Source organism: Anguilla anguilla, chromosome 15 (genome assembly GCF_013347855.1).
Source record: "Anguilla anguilla isolate fAngAng1 chromosome 15, fAngAng1.pri, whole genome shotgun sequence".
NCBI lineage: Eukaryota > Metazoa > Chordata > Actinopteri > Anguilliformes > Anguillidae > Anguilla > Anguilla anguilla.
In genome coordinates this window covers 27,564,028-27,582,967 of record NC_049215.1, presented here as the reverse complement: position 1 = coordinate 27,582,967, position 18,940 = coordinate 27,564,028, and the positions used below count along the sequence as shown (strand labels likewise).

Here is an 18,940-nt window from a genome sequence, read left to right as displayed (position 1 = left end):
GGACAGTTCTCTTTCAGCTTCAGCCAACAGGGGATTGGAGAAATGTAATGTACTGCGTGCTTCTCACAGCCTGGCAGGCAAAGAATGGCAATATGCTCCCACTGAAAAATAAGCTTTGGTGGTGAAGTGACTGTGTATGCCGTGGGTTTAGTGCCCAAGATTAGAACAGATTACAAGCCCTGCGAGTACTACTCCTGGGAATCCAGGCCCCGGCTGACCTTCCACCGCTTATATTGTGTGTCAAATTGTGCCGCATTTACCAGCCACCAAATGGTACAGAAACACAAAATTGTCCGAGGAAAACTGCCGGTGATTGATGCATTTTTTGAAGGGCCTCTTATCTGCGGCCCATTTCAGGCTGACAGCAGACGTGGAAGTTTAACATCGACCACGTTTTTCAAACCCTTTCCAGTCGCGCGCACTGGAATTGGGAAGACTGCAACGTCCAAACCCTTGAGGACACAGATGCAAGCAACAAGAATATAATTGCTAAGCAACAAACGGTATTGTTGGTGCCACAAGGTTGATGTAGACATCGTGAAGGGTTCGCTTTTAAAAAGGCAATAGACATGTCACGCCTGCCCTGAAATGCAAAATGACTACATCAGTGATGCGTATCGTTTTGGAAAAAATATATTATTTCTTGACTGAAACCCTTTTTTTTCTGAGCAGCGGTGTCAGTGTGAAAGTTGTACTTTACCAGCTATTTGAGCATAGAATATAACTCCATACCTGACTAGTTTATTTCATATGGCTTTCTTGCTCATTGTTAAAAAGGGGTTGACTCATTTTGGAGAGTGCTGAAAGTCTGCACATTCGATAACCAGGAGACTCAAAGACGAACGGTCACGCACCTTGGGCAGTTTTGAAAGCCAGTTATCGCCATGGGCTTGTGAATGAGTTCAAAAGACTGAAAGGCAGGAAGCTTGCTGTTTGATAATGGGCAAGGTTTTTCCTTTCATTAGATGTGATGTTCAGACAGTCCACTGTGACTTATCCAAGATAATAGCTAATGCTGGAAGCTTTCAAATCAAACGGCCCTGTCCATATCAACCTCTTCTGGAGATTTAGTAGTGCAGTCTTTTATTTTTAGAGCCCTTTTATTTTCTCTTTATTTATTTAGTTTTGTGTGTGTTACCTGACCATGTCCACCCTCCAAATCTCACCCACCCCCAACTTTTTCAGTTTCAGTTCTTTTTGTTGAACAGTAATAATGTCATTCTAATATAAGCAATGCAAACAGTAATACATCTTTTTTTATATACTTTATAAAATTAAATGTAAAAGATAGATGTGGGGATTGTCAGTTTGGTTTAAAGGGGCTTATGTAGCGGATGGTACAGAATGAGTGATCTGTTGGTGAGTTGTCCTTCTCCCTTTTAAGACGTCCCTGTGACACATTCACTTTTTTCAGTACTTTGTAGGATTGTGTTCATGAGCAGACTTGAGAGTTAAAATGATTTGTGTGTACCACTGCAAAATGTCATGAGTTGAAATAACCAACAGAGGGTGATGAAGAGTGTTGAATGTTCAGAGGCAAAGACACGCATCAAGAACTGTGACCCAGCAACTGTGGTTCAGGCTCCAGAGGCTTTCTGAATTGAAGGTGTCTGGCATCTACACTTTGAATCTGTCAACATAAAGGTGGGCTTTGGATCTATGAAAAAAACAGTGATGAGGAGTCTTATTCTCTTCGCCTTTGAAATGGCTGTCTGGAAGACTCCCTGTCTGTCAGTCTGTCTTGCCTGCATTGCTTTGTTTGTGTGGACGCACTTACTCTCTGTTCTGCGAGGGTCCATGTCTGTCTGCCCTGACGCACTCACTCTCTCTCTCTCTCTCTCTGTCTCTCGCTCTCTCGCCCCACAGCGGTGGTGCTGCTGACCAACCTGGAGCCCAACACCACGTACGAGGTGCGGGTGGCAGCCGTGAACGGGAAAGGACAGGGCGAGTTCAGCCGCACGGAGAACTTCCAGACCCTCCCCATCCGTGAGCACCTTTTATCTCCGTCTGCACTTTGTGCTAGTCCACTCTAGTTTGACCGCTGTCAACAAGAAGGCCGTGGTTTTTATGGCTGTTCTTTTCTTTAAAGAAAATTCTCACATGCTTCATGCTTTCCTAGTAGTAGATAGAACTGAACACACAAATACACATTTATGAATAAGAGAATATAATATAAGATATGCTTCACTGAACCGAGTGGCTTAATTTGTCCTCTGCATTTAACCCATCCTAGTTACTCAGGAGCAGTGGGCAGCCACAGTGGAGTGTATGAAACATAATGGTGGTAGGCAAGCATCCAATGTTTGTGTCAGTGCTCAATGTGCAACATGTTGTGACTAACTGCCCTCCCCCCCACCTCCCCCCCACCTGCAGGAGAACCCAGCCCCCCAGTAGTACACGGGCAGAGGGGTGTAGGGAAGGCCTATAGGCTGGGCCTGGTGAAGCAGGATGATGGCGGGATGCCCATTGTGGAGTACATAGTCAAGTACAAGATGGTAAGCGGGGACGCCACCTCACCTGCAGTCACCTCTTCACTGTGTTTCCCGACTGACTCGCATCATTTCTCCTCTGTCTAAAACTAAGATCTCCAACCAAGTGTTTCGCAAATGTCAAGGTGATTTTCGAAAAAGTCAACGAAAGAAAATGCGAATCAGTGTGTGTTTCCATCATCTACTGTTATGCGAATATTCTGAAGAGGGCATTCCAAGACTATGTAATCGAAGGAGCGCCAGTCAAACACAGTTATGGAGAGTTTGCAAGAAATACTCACACTTGGACGAGTGATGTATAACCCTCTCTCGATTATACATGGCTGTATTGCATGCAGCTCAGAGACGTCAAAGAGGGCATACCATGGTCTGTGTAATGATGGCTCAAATGGCTGTATCGCCTCCACCAAAAACCTGGGAATGCCAATGGACCAATCTGTGCAAATTCAACATTTGCATGTGAACAGTTGGATAGAAATATAATCTGTGAGAATATTAATTAACAGTACAGTGAAGTAAAGAGTCAATATTGATATTAATATAGAATATATTAATTGTCGACCAAGGCTATCCAACTTTCATCTTAAGGGGAAAATGGAACCTGCAATGGGCTGATTTTTTGCTGTTTTATTTAATATTCATAAACAAAATTTCACTATCCAGGTTATCAGTTAGCTTACCATCAACCTGGTCTTTAGGTAAACCCAGGTAACAACACCTGTCACTCAATCATTCCACCACTCACAAACTGGTATTTATGTTCTGTACTTTTATGAAGTGATGAATAAATACAATCTGTCATTTTTCTTTAATGCACTGTAATTCATGTGACATACAGTTTGCTCCTAATATTTGAAATTTTGAATTTCGGACCTGAAATATACGTTATGTATAAATATTTTACAGCCTGAAGCCTGAAAAGGAGTTAAAGAGTTGTGGTGTAGGATGAGTAATATTAGCACACGGGATGCGTATTCATCTGTAGAGAAACATCAGTATGCGATACGTACTCATAAGCAGAGTAATAACTCCTGTAGTTGCATCAGGGTACATTCCTGGTGTGAAAAATACGCTGTTGTTCAGGTGTGATGATTACCACCTGTTCATAATTACTGCAGAGCCCTCGACAGGCCGCAGTAAAATGAGCTAAATGGAACGGAAACATCACGTGCTTTTGCTGATGCGTAGAAGAGAAGCCGCCATGTGTAGTTTTACTGAAACGCAGGTGTGTTGCATGAACTCATCTTCCAGGAAATGATGTCATTGTCTGCCCAGCTGGAGGGTGTGATATCCACCTGTTTTTGGAAGAAGGAATTAGGGGACTGAAAGCATCAGACACGGTCTTACTGGAAGTAACACAAGTCAGACTGATCAATAGAAAGATTCAATCAACTTTCTGCCTTAAATTTGACTCATAAATCAATTCCGAAATAGCTTGGGGAGTTCAAACATCTCCGATATTAACTTTCAATATTAATGTTTGTGGAAGAAATCCAATTGTGAATCAAAACTAAAGATTAATTAATCCAAACCGTGGATCAAAAAGGAGTCATGGAAACACAGATTTTAAAAAAGAGTGAGGGGGTACAGATTTCCCTCGTTTGACTGTGGCTATTTCCCATGTTCTAGTATAATGAAAGGTTACTCTCGTCAGTGAAAATTGTAATAGTAGATTTTATATTAAGTTACACATTGATCCTAGTGACCTCGGTAAAAGTTTCGCACAGTATGAGATATCGTACTGCAAACACTGTAGACTGATTGAACACGATGCCTTAAGATATTGCGTTTCAACTGACTTTTTAATTTGATGCAGACGTCAGTCAAAACCTTGACTGCTGCTTACGTCTCAGAGCAGGTGATGCTTAACCGATGAGCTCTGGACGATGGGCTGTGAGCAGCAGTAGACCTCTTGAATGCTCTGATTTTAACTGAGCGGGGGAACCCTGAAAATGACACATTCAGTAGAGGTGCATGGTTTGAGTGCACATGCCAGTAGGGCCCTTCGCTAACATTTTTTGTTTTCCAAGGAGCACATGCGCCCCCAAGTTGAAACATTTAATAGCGCATTAATGCATCTCAATTAGTAGATTTTCTCTTAAATTATTTTTTCCAGTTAACACACTTTTCATTTTCATGAGAACGCTGTTCAGTCCTGTACCAGATTGAATTTTGACAGTGTCATTGCTGCCTTTGCCAAGAGTCCCATAGTGCATAATTGACCATAGTATCGCCTAGAGAGGGAGGGATTCAGTACACAGGGCATTTGTCTCATCTTTGCTGAATAGCGATTTTTGGCCTGTGAAATGCCTGTGCTGGCTGCAAAATCTGTGTCTGCTTTCTAGTCCTCTTGGCCAATGGCTGAACAGTTTAGCTGCTAGCCTGCAGCTGCTGGTAGCACACATTTCAGAGCTCATGGATACTAGCGTGGGCCCTCCTGAACTGATGGAGTACAATGCAACAAAGGAACGGTTGAAAAAAAGTGGGCACTTCACTTTTTTTTTTAAAGAGAAGAAAAACGCCAAATAAAAAGTTGGTTAATAAAAGTTTTTTTTAAATTCAATTCTAAAAAAAAAAAAAAACTTTAGTCATTTAACCATGAAGATTGGCTGCTTCCTGATCTAATCTACATACTCCTCATTGTGCAGTAGCCACAGCAGTGATGTGTGGCAGGACTTCGCCCCGCGACCTTGGCAGATGCCGGTAATAAACTCTAATTGGAGGACGTGGTAATTGCATCTCGCGGGGTTGCCTGACTCTGACCCGCCAGCTAATAACTTCCCCTCTCCGCACTATTCTGCCAATCCTGCCGCCTGTCAAACCCGGCGAGGGACTGGAGCGAAGAAAACAGCTACCTGGGGAGGAACAGCTGGTGTGCACTGGCAGAGCCGTCATAAAGAGCTTTATGATCGGGGAGTCATGGGAAGGTCAAGCCCACATATTATTATTATTATTATTATTATATATTTTTTTATTATTTTCATTAACAATAATAGTCATATTAAATCATTAAATGATTATTATTATTCATCATCATCATCATCATCATCATCATCATCATCATAATAATAGTAATAATAATAATAATAATAATAATAATAATAATAATAATAATAATAATAAACTACTTTGAAAGCCTAAATGGTTACTGTTCGCCAGAGGTGGAAAATCCAGGTTCAGAAAGTAAATGTCCTCCCCGGTATTTTGTCCCAGTCACCTGGATTTGCTAATTAGCACAGCTCTTCAGCCAGGAGATAGAACTAATTAGTGAAATCAGCTGGTTGAGTTCATGGGTGGAAGAAACACACTACAGTACTTCTCATTTCTGACCCCTGGACTTTCCGTCTCTGCTGCTAGCGCTAATAGTCATAGGCAATGGGTGATTTTTTTATTTTATTATTTTATGCAAGTTATGTTTTTAAAGACATCAGAAACAAGATCTTTGGTGACTACTGCAAAATCATCCAGTAATGTGCAATGTTTTGTTTCCAGGGGGGAACCTCTTTCTGAATTTCAAAAGAATAACAGACGCTTATTGCCAGAGTGTTTATTTTCTTCTGTTCTTAATTCGTAGCCTTTTAGAAATGATCTTTTTTTTGATCGCACAGGGTCTTATTTAAAGATTTGAATTTACAAACTCGGTAATAGATACATAAATGTGATAAAAACCACTTCTGTGTTCAATGGGACCAACTGAACCAACTGACTAAATGGAGGGTTGATATGCCCGTGCTCTTTTGAGGCTTTCAAAAGGAAAAATGTGTCACACTGCAGGCACGGGGGTGAGAAAATTGAGAAACTGCAGATACCGAGGTGGGAAAATTGAGAAACTGAGAAATTATAGCCAGACCCCTAGATGGCCTAAAAAACTGCCATCCCGCAAATTACTTTATATTACTTGGTTTAAGTCTTTGGAGACCTATAGTATTTTAACATGTCAAAATGTGAAAAAGCCAGTGAGAACGAGTCTGTAGAGGGTCCTGTTATTTTCTTCCTCATGACGAGGCTGTAACCATGGTGGAAAAAACAGTCTCTGCATTTACAAATGAAGCATCATTCAGGAATGAGGTGAGGTTTAGGGAGAAGCCATTACTATAGCAGCTACATTGATGGGAGCATAGAAAACACACAAATGCACGCACACACACACACACACACACACACACCACACACACACACACGTGCAGGTACACACACTCACTTACACACTTGTATGCAAAGACACACACACACACACACACAAGGCAAAGTACGTTGTTACTTTAAATATTGTGTTTCGTAACCTTGCGTGTTGTACAAGCCAGGCAGTGGTGTAGTACATTGGTTAGGGAAGTGGGCTTTTAACTGGAAGGGTGCTGGTTAGATTCCCTGGCAGGGCACTCCTGTTGTACCTTTGCGTGCAAGATCTTCAGTGAAGTATCCGGCTTTTTAAATGGGTTGAAAGTAAAAATGTAATGCATGTAAGTCTCTCTGGATATGCGTTTCTGCTAAATGCTGAAATGTGGTGTGTGTGTGTGTGTGTGTGCTTGTGCATGTATGTGTATGTGTGCGTGTGTGTGCATGGGCATGTGTGTGTGTGTGCGTGTGCATGTGCGTATGTGTGTGTCCATCCTCCAGCAGGAGAAAGATGACCAGTGGATGACGAAGCTGGTTCCTGGGATGAACGATTTTGTGCTACTCCAGCACCTGCAGTGGAACACGCGCTACGAGGTGGAGATCACCGCCAGGAACGTGAAGGGCCTCTCCGAACCCACCTACTTCCAGTTCTCCATGCCTCAGAGACCAGACATCACGGGTATGAGCCGTTCCTACACCCGTCCGTCCTCCTCCTCATCCTCCTCCTCCTCCTCCTCCTCTCCCTCGCTCCCCTGGCTGCTCTCTCGCGCTGCACACCGCCAGTGGCTGTGCTTCACCCGGGTGCGATGCAGACGGACTCTGTGTGAGTGAAGGCTTCTGAGAAACGCAGGTCTGATTCTCAACGGTGCGGGAGTGTCGGTGAAAGGCTAAGCCGTCCCAGGCTCTCGTAAATTGTGCCGATGACGGTGTGGAGGATTAGGAAATAGAACCTAAAGGCGCGACAGGTTCTTGGACTGTTAATCAATATCAAATCTGGAAGTGGATAGCCAGTAAGGGATTTTGACTGAATGGCTACTGGCATGTTAGGAAATGCAGCCCTTTGTATTTCAGTGCTCAAGCTGTCGTCTTTGCTATGAATCAGGCTTTGCAGTCCTAACCGATGCCCAGACTTACTGACTGCCAGCTGCTTCATGCTAATGTCTATTGTTTTAGAAACATTATGGAAATATTATACCATAGCAGGAGCCTTTGCGCGGGCAGCCAGGTGCAGCATTCTGCCGAGACGGGAAGTGAATATGCTACAAACAAATCAATGAAGAATGGACCCATTGGAAGGATATATAAATCAACAGCATTGCTCGATGGCTTTTTTGTTTGGAGAGATTCATTCATAGTTCTGTGTCAACAGTGTTCTGAGTTTGTTTATATAAAATATCAGATGGTGCACGTACCCACATCCTTGGTCGCATTTGTATCCTGGTATCTTTTCGCGGTAAAAGCAACCCACATCAGGTTTTTCTTTCATGAAAGCTTGAAGGTATTGGGTTCCCCATTGCGAGACCTCAAAAGAACATTCGTGTACATTCAGACAAGGCACACGCACGCGCGCTCACACACACACATGCACACACAGATATAAACGCACACACGCACACACACATTCTCTTACCTTAATTTAACTTAAAGCCAATTATTCCTAAATCTGTTTTTGTGATTGTTTATGTGACTACCAAATATGTCCCAGTTTACGGGTGAATAATCAGTTTTATATTTTGAACTGCAATCAAAGTGTCTTTTACTTTTTGTGCAGTTGCCATGAGATTTTTAATCATTGAAACATTGATACGATGCTAATACTAATCTCCAGTTAAAACTAATCTTCTTATTAATAAAAAGATTATTCTTAGGCATTGAGAGAGACAGAGTATTTCACAGGACTGGAATGACCCTACATTCCAATATGGGGAAAATGGTGAACCATCTGTGAAATATAAAACTTTTGTTATAATTAGTACATGAGTCATTGATTATTTCTTGACTGATTATTTTTATGAAATGAGGATGTTCTTTAGACCGTTAGAACCGAATAGATAATGATTTTGATACAGTGCAATAATTTTACGGTATGCAAACAAAGCCCTTCTGCCAAAACTAGGACAAGAGTTGCACCACGTAAACTGAACCAAAACCAAGACCTAAACCAAGCACAGTGAGAAATCAAGAAATAAGCAAGTAAAGTAAGGACCCATGCTAGGTGATCATTAGTGTTGTCCAGAGAATGCATGAGAATGGACAGACAAGCCCATGTGGGTTGCTGCCATTGGCAACAGCCGATATTCCACTCTGTCAATCTGAAGCTTATTACTCAAAACAATTATGGAAACAGTGAAGTCAACAGTTTTAGATTTTTTTAAAAATAATAATGGATTGCTGAATTTTATTAAAAGGTGCATAGCACTTTGATAACCCCAGATGTTCCAAGCCTTTGTGGAGCAGGCATGTGTCTGTGTTGTCTTTGTATGTACGGACAGAGTAGCATCAAGGGATGACCAGAACAATGAAAATTCATTCTGAATGCTTCACATGAACTAATGTGATCTCTGTTAGTCTGTAGTGATTCAGTTTTAAAGGATATGTTTTTATTAATAATTAAATATGCCATGGTCCCTTGCTGAATAATAGTTCATATTACATCTTTAAATGAATACTGTAAGTTCATAATGAATTATACAATAGACAAGGCAAGGCAAGTTTATTTATATAGCACACAGTGGCAATTCAAAGTGCTTTATATAGTCATAAAAGACAATCAAATTGCCGTTAATTACATACAAACACAATGATTACAATAATTATATTTTATGTACAGTACATAAAAATAGGCACAATCACGCTAAATGTGATATAAAAATATGCAGGGAATCAGCTTCACAAAAGTGATCATTACTGAAAGGATCACCTATGTGATCCTTTGACTTTACTCAAAAATTAAGACATGAATAAACTGATTCAGAACAATTAGCAATTGAATGGTTGGAAGTGTTTTTTTTTAGCTGCTGCATTTCAGGCTTGCAAGCCTCCGTAGTCCTATTGATTATTTTGTTCCTTTCCAGACGATAGCTACTGTCAGTCACCCAGGGCAGGATGTCTACCTCTGACACACCGTGACACCATTACAGGCAGAGCTGTCATTTCCAGCATTGCGACCCCCACTGACAGGCACACAGAGTGGCAGTTGGCGCTGAAAGAGCTTTGTAAAACAACCCCTCTCCATTCTCTAACAGCAGGAAGGATACACGTGCACATTACTGCCCCCTGCTGGCCTTTTCTTTCCCCCCTAGTGCAAGAAGAAATGTCACCATGTGTTTGATACCACTTCAGATGGTGTTTTCACAAGTGGCAGCACTCTATCTAAGATCACCTGGTGAGATAGCAAGCTGTTCAGAGCTGCTTAAATGTTGCAAGCTTATAAAGGAGATGCAGAAACTTAAGAAAATTTGAAAGCTAATGATTTGTTTACCTGAAAGTACTCTTTACTCTTCATTTTGATGCGTGCAGTGGGACAGAGTTTAATGTCAGTATAAACATGGGGAAGTCTTATTTCCGGAGGCCATGTGTGAAGTATTAATCACTACTTTCTCAGGAATTTTCTCTTTTAAAGGCTTTAATGTGCTGAGCTGAAAGAGCATGCTGTGGAGATTAAGAGTTTGTGATGTTTGTTTTGATGACTTTGTGCAAACATGCGCTGCCACGTTGAACTTTTCATTTATTTCGGGTCTCAATTATAAAAAAATTATAAAACGACTTAATATGAATTAATCATGACTGAGTAGGTGTATAATTGTCACAGAAATACTTTTGTTGTCAGCTATCCGTGTTCCCTACCTGTGCTTCTCACGTCAGAGAAACATGCCCTACCCAGTAGTGCGAGTAAATCGAATTAATCCTGATATAAATCAACATCAAACACATGCAAAGTTATTTTTGCCCCGAGAAAGAAATTTGAACGCTGGCTTAAAGTGCTGTAAGGCCGGTGTGAGACCGCTCGGCTGCGTTCAGAGGGAGTATTTATTTATTTATGTGGGTAATGCAGAGACTAAACCCTGTGTCAGGGCTGCTTTTCAAATGGAAAACAAGCTCTAGCGATAGCACGTTTAAACAAGGTCAGTCGATTGCCCGCCCGCTCTCATTATAAAAATGTATTGTGTGACAGAACCCAGGAGACATCAGAGAACAGAGGGGAGGCCGGTGAATTATGCTTTTAATTCATTTCAATAGAGCTCCACAAACGCGTTAATGCTTTTCTATCAGCTCCTATTCAGTGTATAGCGGTATTGCAAACATTGTTTTTAACCTTCTCATCGCTCGCTCAACCAAGGTCCAGCACTGCTGACACTGGTAAAAGCAGCGCTGGTTTTGATGGACAGACTGCTGGAGGCCATAACACTCAGTTTAACCACGAGAGCCTTCAAGGAATGCGTATCAGCAAATTAAATCGGAGAGGCAGGGTGACATTTTTGTCTCGACGGACATTTGCCAAAGAAAGAAGTGTTTCATCCGCCGCTGTCAAAGAATTGTTTGAGTTGGAGACGGTTGTATCGGCCTTGTGTAAGGGTCACATCTGCTCCCAACAGCGGTGTTGCCGTGCTTTACAAGTGCGTTGCAGGTAAATGGACTGCATTTATATAGCGCTTTTATCCAAAGCGCTTTACAGTTGATGCCTCTCATTCACCAGAGCAGTTTGGGGTTAGGTGTCTTACTCAGGGACACTTTGACACGCCCAGGGCGGGGATCGAACCGACAACCCTCCGACTGCCAGACAACCACTCTTACCTCCTGAGCTATGTCACCCCAGGTTTATGCCATTTGGCCATGCCGAGCGGTGTCTGAATGGCAGATGATAACTGTGTGCAGTCTGCCTATTGTGTTGCTGATAAAGATACATGACAAACAGTACAGTGGGCTAATGCACTAAGGCCTGGGTGAGAATGTTCTGCGAAATTTGAAATGTGTGTGTGTGTGTGTGTGTGTGTGTGTGTGTTCGCGTGTGCATGTGCGTATGTGTCTGTGTGTGTGTGTATATATATATATATAGTGTGTGTGGATGTGGGAGTGTGTGTGTGTATGTGCGTGTATATATAAACATGTGTGTGCATGTGTGTGTATGTGTGTGTGTGTGTGCATGTAGACATGGGTATCTTCACAACCAAACAGTGATTAATTAACACATCCGTGACTGGTTTTGTGATTGTGCTGAAATATACAAATAAAAAATCAGGCGCGGATGTGTTAATTAATCGCCTTTTTTATTTTTTTTCCCTCTCTCTCTCTCCTCCCCCTCCTTTTTGATATCTACATTATAGCGTTCGGTGTGTCTGCTATTTCTCTCCAAACGGCGCTGCTCTCCTACTCCCTTTGCATGCATAATGCATCTCATTCTGACCTGTCACTATCCACTGTTGTTTTTGTTTTGCAGTCAAATGCCACCAACCTGACTTCGCCGTTCTCGTAAAAATATATATATATATTCTCTGACTGCCACACGGCCACATCGGTTTCGATTTCTCGCACAGGCCTGTTTCCTCTTGCCCTTCGTAAACTCTCGTGAATCTTTTACTGGCTGTTGACTGCAACCCAGCGGTGTTGCTCCATATTTATTTCTGCGCTCTCATTACGGGGAACCTTCCACTACTTCCTCCTCTACTGAAGCTTCTTTGCCTCAGAAGGGTCTTGGCTAGGCTGGTCTTCCATGTTTTCTTCCCACGTCTCGCCTGATGACAATCCCTTCTTTGTGCCATTTTGTTTCCTCACTGTTGAATATTCATCTGCTTCACACTGTTATATTCATTATTTTCTATTTCCATTAAATGTTTCAAATGGATTTTTTAAAAATATCATTAAAATTGCATATTTCTTTTCTGGATCTAAAAAAAAAAAGAAAAAAACGATCTCACATTATTAAAATGTGCCACTGTTAAATACTGAATTTCTAATACTGGACGCTCAACATTTTCTATAAATCATACATTTATGCGAAATGATGCCCATAAATAATGTGAGAACGCATTGTGCATTTTTCCACTGCTCCGTATGACTCATTGTGCTCTCCACACACGCAGACGTACTCCTACACCTCTCTCTCGTGTTTGGTGCGACTCCTGTCTGGAGTTTATTTGTTTTGTTCCCCGAACAGTCAGTCTCCTAACTGTGTCTCCTCCCCCCCATTCTCATTACAGATTAATGTCGTGAATCTCCCCACCACAGATGTGAAGGCTTTGCCCTGGCACTGGAGGGGGGGAGGGGGGAGGTAGGGGTGTTAATTGTTTGCCAGATGCATGATTTTTTGCAGTGGAGGACAATGAGAAGAACTGTTTAATTTGACCTCTTCTCATCACATCTCTCCACATTCTTAAGGGGTAATGCAAAGTCTCCTCCCATCGCCTCACCCTCTTATGAGACAGTCCTCCCATTAAATTTCCACCTCCTTCTCCTGAGACACCCCTCCTCTTTCCATCTCCACATCTTTGTTTCCCTTCTGTACCATAAAAGTTTGTTGCTCGTTTGTGTGTGGAACTGTGCTTTCTGCGTTGCCCTGGAGTGCCCTGTGACCTACTCTAATCTGATCTCACGGTCAGAAGCCAGTCTTCAGTCTCTCACCTGAGGCAAAGAGTCTCTTCCTCCTGGATGCAGGCTCACCCCTGGCTGGCTCAGCTCAATATCTTTTAGGGTTTTAGATTGCTTGGTGCATTTGGCTGTGTCCTGCCTGAATAAGTCATGTGATCAAGAGCGGGTAAGCGATCTGCAACTTCTGTTCCTCCCTATTCTGTCTTTGTTGCTGTGGTAAAAGCAGTGGCAACAGCCCTATGTTCTGTTCTTGACCGTTTATGCGGAGGATATGAATCAACACACTATTTGCCAATTTAGATACCTTTTCAAGTAGGCCTGATTTAATAGATAATTCATCAGCCAAAAAGTACTTCTAATTGCAACATCTGTTGTTGCACTCCAGTTGAACCCACTTACCACAGTGAAGTACAGCAACATGTAGATATACAGCAGTGTGTGTGTGTGCATATATATATATATATATATATATATATATATATATATATATATATATATATATTAATAACATTGTCTGATTCAGAATATGTTTATTAAAATATATATCACATCCTATTTTCAGACTATTAATGAGGATGTAAATAATTTATTGTATAAATTATTTCTTCTTCAAGAAAATCTATTCCCGTGGTCATATGAAATCAGGATAATTGCATCGTCAATGAAGAACATGAATGCAATACTAATGTAGGGGCAGGTGGACAAAGATTCAAATTTGTACGGGGATTATATTGCTTAGAAATTATTCTATCTCATTATATGTATAACTTTATGTTCCAATTATTGTCTTAGCAGAATGCCATTACAGGTTAAAAAAAGAAAAGCGTAACTTTGTGTTTAAGTATGTGATGCTCTTGTGTGTGGGTTTACTAGTCACATCTTGACCCTGTCAAATCCAGATGTTAGTAACTAGGTTCACATTACCTAATATGATAATATCATTTCTGAATTATTTCCCTGAATTATCAGACCCTGAATTATTTGTCATTAAGGTTTAGCTGAAGCCTTAATCTCTCCTCAGTGAACCAAAACTGTTGTACGGTACAGAATACTGTATCTGCATCATGTGCATTCTTAGTATGTCACAATGCCTTCCAAAGTATTTTGACGCAGGCACTGTTGTTCGCTCTAAGTTCTTAAAATAGAGGCTTTTAAATATAAGTTAATATATGCCTTAGTTCCTATGGCTTTGATTTGATTGGGTGTTGGGTGTGTAGATCAGTATATTCATTCCTGGGGTGGAGCTGGCCTGTCGTACAAATCAGCGCAAGCGATGATGAGAAACCGAGTGTTTCGCTTAGAACAACACAAAGAGTCCATTTGAACGATACGATACACTTAAACATCAAACTCTGATTAAGAAATATATATCCGCTAACTCTATTTTCTGATTTCTCATTCCTACGTACTTGTCAAGCCGAAGACAGTGCCACCTGGGCATCTGTTCAGAGTTTTTTTTAAACTTCTTTAAGCTTGTGCCACCTAATAAACACAATGCCGGAGCCTCTAGTGGCGCAGTCCGTAGAGCGCTATCCTCATGCTCAATGCGAGCCGCGGTTCGAATCCGACCGCCGACCCTTGTCGTGCGTCTCTCCCTCCCTCCCTCCCTCCCTCTCTCTCCTCCTAATTCTTCCTGTCTCTACACTCTACACTGTTCTATCCAAAATAAAGCTGAAAAAAGCCCCAAAAAATGTATAAATAAATAAAACAAACACAATGCTGATATTAATCCCGCTCTGAGTATCCCTCTGTCGTCTCCACAGGGTGACACTGCCCTTGGGAAATACCTGTACAGCAGTGCATGGAGAATTATCTGCCTTCACCTGGTTGCTCTGAACATTAAGGAAACTTGTAATGTTTGGTAGCGAAGTTTCTTTTTTTTTCCCAATCACTTTTTTGAATGTTACTCATTAGACTGAAACAAGCTGAAATTCACAGCACAGACCGTATTGAGGCTTATGACAAATAAATATCTCATACCACTGCTTTCCTGTTCCAAGTTTCTTTTTAATCTTGTCATTTATGACAGTTGCTAATTAATAGACTATACATATACTTATTTCCATAGCAATGCCTGCTGCCTACCTGATCTAACAGAACATATGTCTAACATATTTTTGTAATTATGTAAATGTTTCTTCCGTCCCTCACACTAAGAGAATATCCAGCTATTGTATAATGTCTCATTATTTCTGTGCTCAAATGATATGATAACACGGCCTTGTAGCAGCATTGCGTTGTGTGATGGCTGTGTTTTGTTTTGTTTTGTTTTGTTTTTTTCCCAAGAGCTGGTACTTAAATGCTTCTCTATTGTCTGTCCTGTTCCTGCAAATTAAATAAATGGCTGCACCGTTTATATCCGTTCATTACAATAATCACAGGGCTCATAAAGAACACTTCTGCCAGAGGAAAAATAAACACGTCCCAAAAAAAAAAAAACGTCCCTAGAAACTGGGCAGTGCTCGGCAGTTTGTCACAAAAATCAAATGTATTTCACCGTAAATCGGAATTAAACAAGTTTCAGGGGACTTAATTTCAATATACAGCAGAAGATTTCCCCATGAATAATGAACAGCGGCATCTGAGCATGTGGCGTGATATGGCCTTGAGTTTGAAAATTCACATCCAGCCGTTAAAAGTGGCCATTGGCTCATGATGCTCGGTGACTCATCTGATAGGCTGACACACGCATGGACAGAATTCCCACACACACACAGCCGGGAAGAAATTCATATAGGAGAGCAGTGTTATCACTCACCTTATATCAGCTAGTCCTTAATATTGTACGGGGAGAGGGCAGCTGACATACCGCTTTCTCATGGGAATATAATACCGTCGGTTTGTCCCTAATGTTGTTAATATAAATATACTGAAGAATGGCCAGGAGATGTCTTATGTTATTGCCTACAGTGCATTTGTCAACAAATTAATGTTGCGCTGCTTCTGTGGCAATAACTTACATGTGACACAGAGGCAGTTTCACGGGCACAGATTAAGCCTAGTCCTGGACTAAATTCAATTTTGAATGGAGATTCTTCATACAAAACTCAATTTAGTCCAGAGCAAAGCTTAATCTGTGTCTGTGAAACCGGCTCGCAGTGTTACAGTGTAACCCTTTACGTTGAATTGTTAATGACAGTGCCGCTGACTCTACATGTGTACAAAAACAAGTGTGGTTCTGTATGCTCTGGCCTCTCAGTGCCGTATTCACAGTTTAGCACTACAGCTAACGAGCTCACCGAGTTGGTTTCCATTATTTTTACACTCGCTCTTTGATGATAGTCTTCCGGATTGGCATTCCGCTTACAGATTCCAATTCTACTTTGAAGTCACTCCCACTCACAACGACTCTTCTCCCTCCTACTGACCTCCCCGAGCCTCACAAGCCGCTGCTCCTGATTCATTTTACTCCAGATTTAAAAACTTAACTGGAGTTACTCCAGTTAATAAACTCTGCTCCCCCTCACAGACCCTACTCAATGTTAACGGCCTGTTACTTCAGCTTACTGCCTCAATAGGCCTGACTGAAAACAAAATGTAAACTTGCATTGTTGTTCGGTTCTGTTCAGGGACGGGCCTGTTGAACGGGCACACTGGCCTTACATATGGAGGACTGACCTGGTCCATTTGCCCTCTGTAATGACTTGTGTGTTCTCTCCGCACTGATAGGCCATGCGGGTATTTGAAGCGGGATTACTGAGTTAGCTGGATAAATGCTGAGTAAAACTCAGAAAAGTTTTATTTTTTAATTTTTTTATACATCAGTCCATGTTTCAGATTTGGGAGGGCTGTGGGTTGTACTCAGTGCAGTTATCCAGATAACTCCGTAATCCTGCTTTGTGAAACAGGGCCCAGTTCACAGTGGCTTCAAAATAACGTTTGCTTCATATCCTTAAATATGCACTCCCGTATGCCCTGAAGAATCCCCCACAATCATTACCGCACCAATTTATCTAACTTCATATAATCTGCAGTCTGTGTACCAAACTTGCTAAGTGCACTTTAATGATGCTAAGACTTCGCAAGCCATGCACTGTAATGCGGAGTCATTTGACTTGTCATCCACTTAACTGGATTTCATGTCAAAGCATTTGTGGATTTAAATTGCTCTTATGTGTCACAGAGCAGTGGCCCATCGTTAAAATGACGCTATCAAACATAAATATGCTGTCTGTATCGTATCTTAATCGTGAAGTGTTTGTCAGTCTGGTTATCTAGTGATTTTGATATTGCGTTCCTCATCGATTTTTCAACTCCGTTCACTCCCACACATTTCAGTCCGATCACATTTATTCTGGTGTGATTAATTGAGTCTTTTGAACCCATACATTGATGCATTCTGCCCGCTTGTGGGAAAGCAGGGTAACTAATATTAATGAGATTCTAAATACTGCTGTTAATGATGCCATAAATCAGGAACAAACCAGACTGCAAAGGGGAAGAGAGCGAGTGATAGATAGAGAGAGAGAGAGAGGTGTAAATCAGGAGAATGCAGCAATGATGAGAAAGAGCTTTGCGTTCCTCCCCCCCTGTGAGACTGAAGCATTCTGATTAGCATGGCAGCGAGGGCCCTAGCGCAAACCCGCCCACATCCTCCGAGTCTATTCACTGTCCAGCTACCTAAAAATCAACATGTCCTCTGAGGCAGCTCAAAGAGGAGACATTTCCTTTTGTCTGCAGTAGACGGATCTCTCTGTTCCCTCTCCATCCATCCCCCCTCCCCCTCCCCACCCAAAAGGAATGCAAATGGTCTCTACTGTGCCGGCAGGGGGACAGCCGGTGCAATAAACAAACAGCGCTATCACCTCGATTACTCTGCAGCCCCCCGGATTCAAACTGTCGCCCCCTGGAGGCTGGTCTCAGGACTGAGCTGAACTCTCGACCTCTAACCTCTATGCTACAACTTGTATAAACAGTAAAATACTATTTCCACATGCTGCATATTCATGTTTGCTGTTAACATCTTCAGTGTTATCCTTTGTTTGGTTTTGTTGCAGTTGGGCATTGCCATTTGTTGCCATGGTTCCCGTGGACTCCAGTCCTGTTTTTTTTTGACGGTTGGGTATATGGCGAGAAAATTGAATTGAAAATTGAAAATTGTTTCAGGGTGATTCATTAGTATGACTTTCTCCGCCACATTTGCATATAGACGTCTTGACATTCAGTATCGGTGCAGTGCTTGCATGTGTGTAACTGTATGTTGTATCGTTCACTGTTTAGCTCCCACAGTTCATTGTGTTGTTAAGGTCACTGTTAGAGGCGTGTGCAAATAGCACTTGTCTATACACAGTGCCGTCACAAAGTACACAGTTGTGTGCTTTGTAGGCTCAGCACGTCCAAAGACACGGCCACAAATCCCAGACAGACCACAACTCTTCTAAAGCAGCACTACGAGTGATAAGAGGCTAGTCTCTCATTTGCATGCCATGACACTCTGTGCATGACTTATCGTAGACAAGCCTGAACGGTTAATGTCAGCCGGAGTCATTTGGCGTAATTTGAGTTGGATACATAAGCTAAGGGTAGATGCTATTTTCTTAATCCTGTTCCGGAGTCAGAGAGTTAAGGGTACGTGCCATATTTCACTGCTCAGACACTTCTTATTGTGTTGGAGAAAAAGTCCTACAAGATCATTCTGGCGGGCTTTTATTTTTGTGCAGGGGATTTGGGGCACAGAGCCTCTTCCTTCTTTAGTGTCTGTCACAAAAGAAACTGGTCCCATTTAGAAGCAGGGCAAGAACTTTAATTTG

General features: G+C 41.8%; 1 protein-coding gene across 11 annotated transcripts in view; it reads left to right on the top strand.

Annotated features, from left to right (window-relative positions):
- LOC118214236 (neural cell adhesion molecule 2-like) overlaps nucleotides 1-18,940 on the top strand; it is a 483,289-nt gene that overhangs the window by 453,009 nt on the left and 11,340 nt on the right. For 7 of the 11 annotated variants that reach the window (XM_035394023.1, XM_035394022.1, XM_035394019.1 and 4 more), the window contains 3 exons: nucleotides 1,867-1,986; nucleotides 2,374-2,495; nucleotides 7,107-7,284. In XM_035394023.1, the coding sequence (XP_035249914.1) occupies nucleotides 1,867-1,986; nucleotides 2,374-2,495; nucleotides 7,107-7,284 (420 nt within the window). Of the gene's footprint in view, nucleotides 1-1,866; nucleotides 1,987-2,373; nucleotides 2,496-7,106; nucleotides 7,285-14,953; nucleotides 15,528-18,940 lie in introns of those variants that run through there. The other 4 variants (XM_035394021.1, XM_035394020.1, XM_035394026.1 and 1 more) reach the window with 2 other exon arrangements.